General features: G+C 46.3%; 1 protein-coding gene across 13 annotated transcripts in view; it reads left to right on the forward strand.

Annotated features, from left to right (window-relative positions):
- AFF1 (ALF transcription elongation factor 1) overlaps positions 1-6,701 on the forward strand; it is a 194,707-nt gene extending 188,006 nt beyond the window's left edge. For all 13 annotated transcript variants that reach the window (XM_051820180.2, XM_070047916.1, XM_051820179.2 and 10 more), the window contains 2 exons: positions 336-559; positions 1,447-6,701. In XM_051820180.2, the coding sequence (XP_051676140.2) occupies positions 336-559; positions 1,447-1,568 (346 nt within the window). In that variant the 3' untranslated portion in view covers positions 1,569-6,701. The remainder of the gene's footprint in view (positions 1-335; positions 560-1,446) is intronic.
- Positions 6,702-8,678: the final 1,977 nt, after the last annotated feature.

The following is an 8,678-nucleotide window of genomic DNA, read 5'->3' on the forward strand; positions in this document are numbered from 1 at the left end:
GGCCTGAGCCAGTGTTCACCAGGCAGCCCCGAATGGGGGAAAGCTTGAATGCAATACAGAGAGAACTTTCACTGGGATAAGTTGGAATTGGGTGTGGGAAGGGGGAGGGAGTCCAAAGAGAAGAAGTAGACTGCAAATGGCGCAAGAAAGTGTGTTTGGGTACAGATGAACCTGTTAGGGTGTTTCTGTGACCTTGTAGGAATGCCTTCAGCAATGACTGGCATTTGGGGTTTATATGCTGAGCCTTTGTGACTTGGACTACAGTTCCAGAGACCAGAATATGTGATCTGGGGTCTAGGTGATTGACCAGTTCTCTCTCCTCTTCCACTTTGTAGAAGCACGGGCACACCATCCCCTCTTTCCCCAATGCCTTCTCCTGCCAGCTGTCTCGGGTCCCAGTCAAGTGCTGGCAGCGTGGGGAGCAGCGGGATGACTGCCACCGTCAGCACCCCGGTCACCATCCAGAACATGACATCGTCCTATGTCAGCATCACATCCCACATTCTCACCGCCTTTGATCTTTGGGAACAGGCTGAGGCCCTGGCAAGGAGGAATAAAGGTAAATGGGGCTGTATGGTGGTAGTCACTGGAGCCTGGGGCCCGGAGAGAATAACACCATTGGTTTGGAAAGGAAATGTGTGCCCCTTGAGTTTTTTCAATTCTGCCTCATAACCTAATTGCAGTGCTCCCTTGAGCTCACTGGCATGGAGCTGGACTTGTGTGGCTGGATCTTAGCAAGGCCAAATGAGAGGCAGCTTTAGCCTCTAGCCCCTTCACAGTCCTGGTGCCCTTATGTCAGCCTGAGCCAAAAAGCTGGCTAAGGACAAGGCCAACATGTGGAAAGACACTGGCTGTTCTTGGGCTCAGCACATTTGAGACATGAAATAACCTAACTCAGATTCTGAGTTCAGTGATTCTTGAGCCTTATTTTGAGGAAGAGGCCCTTGGAAGTTCTAAGCTTTAGGAGCGGCAGAGCGTGCAGTTAGGGCGCCTGTCCGTGACCTCTAAGGGAACGCTGTCGCATGTGGAGGCCAGCCTCGCAGGCCCCTGTGTAGCTGCTCCTGGTTGTCAGGGAGGCGGCAGCCAACCGGCTGCAGTCGCTTACTTTCTCCAGAGCCTCTTAGAGCTTCGTCTTTCTCAGCAAACTAACACTGGTTTTTACTTTGTATTCGCACATCCATTGGGCCAAAAGTATATGTGGAGTACTTTCTAAGTGCTAGCCATTGTGCTGGGCACTATGGATTCAGCGGGCAAGCCAGCCCGGGGCCTGCCCTTCTAATCTCCCGGGGCCATGTGAGGACCTGGCAGGTGGTTACAGTTTTTTGCTGTTGGTTGAAGTATGTAATTTGGGGGGGATAGTTTCCAAGAGCTGGAATTGTTGTGTTTCCATTTTATCTGTGTGTGTGCAAACTTACTTACTTGGTTTTGGTTTGGTTTTATTTGTAGAATTTTTTGCTCAGCTCAGCACAAATGTGGGCACCTTGGCCCTCAACAGCAGTTTGGTGGATTTGGTGCACTATACAAGACAGGGTTTTCAACGACTCAAACAATTAACCAGAACACCTTAATGGAGGCCCAAGTTGACTCAATGCCTTGGAAACTTATTTGCACATTGGAAGCCTCACATCCAGTCTGGACATCTGTCTCATCAGGACGCCGAACTTAAAGCACCGTGACATGGCCAGGACATTTGTCCACGTAACCTCTCGAGACCTGTGTGATCATTCGTGGGACGCAATGGTTCTGCAGAAGCAGAGAGAGGAGGGCTGCCGGCCACAGAGATGATATTGCCTTTCCTAACTGAAGGACAGAAGTGCAATGTAGCCGATTGGGTGTAGGAGTGGTCTGGAGACATTTCTGTGTGAGTGTGATTTTTTTAAAAAGCCAGCAGGATGCAAGTTGCGAGTGAATCGAGGAGAAGCAGTCTCCACTCTGGAAGCAAACCCCATCATCTCAGTAGCCTCACTAGTCCATTCCCAGAAGGCAATTTTTTTTTAAACAATGAATTTTGGTGAAGGGCTTTGTGGATGATTTTTTTTAACGTTTTGGGGGAAATATTTGTTTAATACATTCTGATTGCCATCTGTAAACCATAATGTTGTGAAGGACTCCACTCTGCCCCTCTTTCTGCCAATGAATGGTGGTTTTGATAATACCAAGTATTGTCCTAATTTATAAAACTGAAGGCGGCCCCCGCCCCGTGGCCTTTAGTCCCACAGATTCACCACCAGTTGTGCTGCTTGTCAGCTGAGGTCAACGCCGTGGAGGGGGAGCCATCACAAGGTCGACAGAGACTGTGGAGGACGTGGCCCTGCCCCCTCCCTTCGGTGCAAGGGGCTGGCTAGCAAGGCGGTTGGCATTGGCCATCCTCTGAATGTCCAGCCTTGGGAAAGAAGGGAATCAACACTGATACCTGACCAGATGGAGGAAGTGCTTTTGTGTTGAAATAGAGCTGGAATTTGAGGTGCTGTGTGTGGTCTGCAGTAAATGTGGTAACTCTAATGTGTCTAACCAACTCAGAGTTTTGTTAGTGAACAAAGAAAAATGAAATCTACTTCTTAGAGAGGCTATATTTTTCTGCTACAAATTATTTTATATTTATAGCAAAACCAGACCTTCCAATCCCTTTACTGTCTAGGAAAATTAACTCCCTGAGAGGATGTGGAGATTTGGGGATTAATTGGACTTTTAAAAAATTGTCACCACATGCCTTCACTCCAGTGTTCTTGGTCAACTCGATTTGATTACGTTCAGGAGGAACTGTGGCCTTCCCAGACGCTATTGTCATACTGTGTGTGTTAAACCCAGTTCGTTCTGAATGGCATGGGCTGAAAGAACACAAGTAGAATTTCCTCATGCCCATAAGCACAGGTTTTCTTTTTCATTGAAACTTTGAAGGTGGTTGTTTTGAGTGCATTTATCTGAAAGCCAATTCTTTTTATCCCTTCTAGAAAGAGGTAGAATTTGCACATGTATTAAAACTGAGGAGTGTGTATTGTGTAACTGGTTAATTCTCCACCCCACTCTGACTCTCTTCATATTGTTTCCTACCAAGCATGTTTCACACTTGGATATTTATTTATTGTGAAGAAGGGAGAACCGTTTGTATTTATACTGAAGACTCCGAAGGTTCCCGTGGTGAATGTAAGAGCTTTGTTGGTAGTTTGGTGACTACACAAAGGGACGTGCAGAGGATGGGGCAGTGTGTGTCTGTCACAGTGTGAGCTGCTGGTGTGGGTGGAGCTCCTCCTCCGGCCTGTCTTTGCTGACGTGGTGGCTGAGGCCAGACCTCGATATGTGACCCTGACTGGCTCCTTTCATTTACTGATGCCGTGGAGCAAAGCAGTGTTCCTTTTCAGTGTATTCGTTCAGACAGACGATCCGGTGTTCAAAGGACAGTAACTGCGTGGCAGGGTGTGTGCTTACAGCGTTGTGCAGTCACCTCCACATGTGGGGCACAAGGCACCAGAATCGGGTGTATGCGATGATTCTAGCATCTTTCTTTCCTCCTCCTCCTGGGCTGCCCCTCCCTGTGACCCCTGCCACTCCTGGGAACAAACGCCTGTCAGCTCTGAAGGCTTAGGTGGCTCCCGTAGGTCCTCACCGATGCAGATCGCGCCAGAGCCGCGTTCCAGCAGCCGCGGTGCCACCCCACTGGAGCTACCTTCCAGTGGATTGATTAGCCAGTTCTAAAAGAACAAATTGCTTTCTCAGTGGCCTTTTTCTGAACTCTGTATTCAATTTTTATTTGTCCCTTTAAACTCTTAACATTTACATAGATCATCAGCTTGTACTCTTCTGGTCACTGGACATTTCTTACTCTTACTGCCACACTTACTGTACCCAAAAACAAGTTCCCCAGTGGCTACCTTTAAAGTGCAGTCTGCAAGAGGTAGTGGCTGATGAGTCCTTTTCGTTCATGTCTTTTCCCCCTGCTACAGTTGTGTACAGAAGTCTTAAGGACTTTTTAAATCACTTGCATTTTTCCACTTCACGCTTACAAGTTCCAAAGGCACAATTTGTACTGAGGTAGACAATTTGGAAAGATTAGAAAATAAAATGAAACCTTGGGACACATGGAAATCTTGTCACAGTAGTAACAGTGCACATTTCAGAGTGACACACACACAAAACATCTGAAGGAATAAACACGGTGTGAATCTCCCCACTAGCACTACAGCAGTGTGTGTGTGTGTCTGTGTCTGTGTGTGTCTGTGTCTGTGTGTGTCTCTCTCTCCTCAAGAGGAGATGGAAGAATGCCGCTTGACTCTCTCCTGTCCTTTGTAAACTGTGAATGTGTGAATGTAAGAGCCCTGCCAAGTGACAGGCTCTCCACACGACACGGGGTTCAGAGGCTACAAACCTAGGCCGTGTGTGGGTGCAGTCAGGGGCCCGGGACGCAGCTGGCAGGAGTGAATGACCACAGCAGAGCTTGGCCTCCTGGTATGATGACTGGATCATAAGACCAAGCGGGCAAAGCAAGCAAATGATTTTTTTTAAGCAAAAAGTTTATGGATTCTTTTAGCCAAAATTTATAGATATTTCTCCTAGACAAATTGGACCACACCTCGTTCCCTTGTTCTGTATTGTGTAACGCCAGATCTCAGGATGTTTAGATGCTAGCAAACTCTACCCCTTTCTGGCACAAGCTTGCCTTAAATTGATATCTTATATATTAACCGTAGTAAGGTCAGGAGCTTACTATTTTTATTATTATTCTTGTTAAGTGACTTTTGGAAAGAAAAAAACCATTTTGTCCTCCACAATGAACAAAATTTGTTTCAGATATATAAATATATATATATACACACACACACACGCATGCACCTAGAGATTGAATTGGGTTTATTCCTCACACCTTTGTTAAGCAAACCCAGTTTTCAAATTGTCCATGTGTGTTTTGCCATGGCTCCAGTAGGCGTGACGTGGGCCTTCACACCTTCTCGTCTGCTTTATGAAGTTTGCAGTGCATTTGTGCATCTCGCAGTAAATGAAATAAGGTTTGAGGTTGGACTTTTTTTAATGTACTTAAAAATGTCTCCCTGCCTCCTACCAGATTCTCGCTCCCTTTTTTCTTAGTGATTTTCTTAAACACTACAACACATCTTTGAAAAACATTGCCACTTCATCTGTCACACTCTTTACCAGTAACTAGCAGTATTTAAATCTTGAAAGAATATTTGGACTTCTTTGAGGGAACACAGAGTTACAGATTTGGGTGTGGGGACGGAAGCTCGTTCCCATCGCAGCTGTAGGGGCGGCCGGGATCCGGGACACAGGACTTACGCTTTGTCTTCCTTTCTCTGGCAGTTGCCGCTCTGGCTTTTAGTCCCATTTAGAGTGAGTGGATGGGAGGTGTTTTCCCGTGTCTGTTTTGTTTTCTTTTCTTTTCGGCTCATCTTGCTGCGGGGAGGTGCGATGGCCAAACGCAGTGATGTTGGAGAGTTCTTTCCAACGTGGCGGGTGGTATTTCTGTGGCGTGAATCTCAAGTATGCAATCCAGATGTGTGCGTTTCTTGGTAACAGAGTACCCATCTCTTCATGAATCGTGAGCACTGAGCATGCGTTTTAGTTCTTATTTATGATGAACTGACAAATGCCAGCTACCACTATCCTTCAGGCAGCTGTCAGCTTCTCCTTGTTTTCCGGGAAGCCGCACTTCTGCACGTCAGACGTCAGTAGGTGCCGCTATGGGCAGAGGAGCGCTCGCACGTCTCTACCTAAGAGGGAGCCCAAGAGGGCAGGAAGAAAACCCTACAGCTCGTCAGTGTCTGTTAAGACGCCGGCCTGGGAAGACCCCTGACAGGAGGCTGGCTGAGCTGCCCTGCGCTGCAGGCGGTGGCTGCCCCAAGCCCGAGAACTTGCTTTGCAGAAGAGTAGATGCTGAAGTATGCTCAGCACAGGCAGTATTAACTTTGCTTTTTGTCCGGCCATCAGCACGTGGTGTTAAAATTTCTGTACATCCTCCCTCAGATACCAAGAATACACTGTCCATGCTGGGGTGTGTGTGCGTGTACGTGTGTCTCCCAAATCTTGGTGTGTCCCCCCCCCCCTTTTTTTTTTCTGAATGTGATCATGTTTTGGATGATACCTGAGCAGGGTTGCCTTTTTTTATTTATTACCATTATATATTATATTATATTATATATTTTTGCTTTCTTATAACATTAGAGGAAAGTTAAATCTTCATATTAATAAAATTGTTTAATAAAGGAATGAATTGTCCAGTTGATAAATGAAAGTCACTGGTATATCTTTAGCGAGTTTTCTTTAATCACTGTGGAGTACTGTGCCAGCTGTCGTCGACACAATGATTTTGTATGTAGGGTAGGGAGCAGTGATGCTCTCAACAGGAAGATGGCGAGGCAAATTAATGGGGAGGGGGACTCCCTGCATTTTATCTACTTCAGCAATGAAACTGCGACTTGGGGCTTTTGTGAATAAAATTTAGCTGCCTCGTATAGTCCTTTGAAAGAGACATACACGATCTCTGAGAAAATTATAGTTTGTTTTTTTTTTTAGAAGAAAAATGTGCAAAAGATCTTTCCAAAGATGATGTGCCACAGATCTTTTGTTTGTTGTTCTCTGTAATGAGGATCAAATGCTGTTTAAACGAAGAACTGACTTGTTCATCTTGGAATCCTTTCTTTCCACAAAAGGATCAAGCCGCATAAAAACAATAAAGGTTTAGAGAAATCGTTGGTGTTGGATCTGTGCTTTCACTGTGTTTGAATCAAGCAACACTTAAAATTCCCCATCTGAAATTTCCAAGGAGTGCTTCACACACAAAATGTGTTCTCACTCGTGATCCGTGTGTGGTGGTGAAAAGCGGCTCCGCCTCAGTGAGTTCACGACATCAGAAAGCACCTAGCTGCTCCCTGTGGATTGGGAATTTGAATGCGGGCCCTCCAGTTTGATCTTAGGCGTGCTTTCTCTCTGTCCATGTACTCACTTGCAGACTGTGTTGATATGGTGTCTACTCAGTGCGATGGCGAGGATCACACTGCATGTGTTGCGGATACCTCACTTAGTTCCTGGCGTAGGGTAATCACTCAAACCTGGTGGCTATTTTATTTCTTCCGCTCCCCGCACCATAATATGCCAGTTGCCAGTCCTCTATCCCTGCCTGAACACTGACAGGAAACTCTGCCCACCCCTTATTATCCTTACCTATTTACCCATCGTTCTGTCACATCAGTTTTCACTTGTACTGACTGGTCCTAATGAACGAACAGGTTTGTGGTGAAGTTGACCACTCAGCAGTACCTGCCATACAAGGCATCATTGCAAGAGTGGGGAAAGTGTGTGTGTTCTGAGTGAGAAACTACAGAGAAGACACCTCATAGGTAACAGGATTTGAAAATCATCAAATCTCTTCCAAGTCCTTAAACTTTCCTGTAAGAACTCTCCATGTCATGTCTTATGTCACTTTAAATGTCAGTAGTATACATTCAGGTATGGTTGTACCAATTGATTTTATCCAGCTACCTACAAAGAATGCTTCCATGACCATGCCTGAAACAAATATTTGGGCAAATTCAAACTCTTTCTTTGGGATAAATTCCTAATAGTGGATTATAGGGTAAAAGATACAATGCAAACAAAAACAAGTATAGAAAAACAGAATAGTACAATGTTTCCATACATGCCTACCACTTCCTTTCACCAGTTGACACTTTACCATGTTCTCTCTCTCTTTATAAATGTGTGTATCTGTGCTGAATAGTGAGTTGCAGTTGCTGGTTTTCTGTGTGCATCTCCCAGACACTTCCCAGTGTAGCCACAATCCCCATTATAACATCGTTGTCTCAATTCAACACATGTTCAGACTTCTGCAGTTGTCATCAAACTGTTTTACAGTTTCCTTTTGAAGCATTGATTTAATTGAGTTTAAGGTCCATGAATTCACTCCTCTCCTGTATTTGCCATCATCTAGAAGCTAGGTCAAATCTGAGTCTTAGGCCGGCACCGCAGCTCACTAGGCTAATCCTCCGCCTTGCGGCGCCGGCACACCGGGTTCTAGTCCCGGTCGGGGCACCAGATTCTGTCCCGGTTGCCCCTCTTCCAGGCCAGCTCTCTGCTGTGGCCCGGGAGTGCAGTGGAGGATGGCCCAAGTGCTTGGGCCCTGCACCCCATGGGAGACCAGGAGAAGCACCTGGCTCCTGCCATCGGATCAGCGTGGTGCGCCTGCCGCAGCGCACTGGCTGCGGCGGCCATTGGAGGGTGAACCAACGGCAAAGGAAGACCTTTCTCTCTGTCTCTCTCACTGTCCCCTCTGTCTGTCAAAACAAAACAAAACAAAAAAATCTGGGTCTTTGCTTAAGATGGGGTCACCAGAGTTCTTCATAAAAGCGGGCTTTGCCTTGTTCCCCATGCGTGGATCTAACCCCGTGGCGATGAGCCTGGTTCAGATCAGTTACCTCCTGGGAGCTGAGGAATAGGAGTGCGCTTCACAGGCCTGTGTTACTGCCGGATTGCCCAGAGAAAAGTTAAATCAAGGACAGAGTCTCCTTCACCACCCCGAGTATTGTGTTTGGAGCACAGAAGGTGTAAAAAATAATTCCGCCTGTTTGATGAGTGAGGGGTGGCTTTCTGATGTGTGCATTTCTTCTTAATCCCGTGAGTATTTTCCTCTCTCAGCTGAAGCTGCCACTTCAGTGCAGGGGTTTTGTGACCAG

Source organism: Oryctolagus cuniculus, chromosome 8 (genome assembly GCF_964237555.1).
Source record: "Oryctolagus cuniculus chromosome 8, mOryCun1.1, whole genome shotgun sequence".
NCBI lineage: Eukaryota > Metazoa > Chordata > Mammalia > Lagomorpha > Leporidae > Oryctolagus > Oryctolagus cuniculus.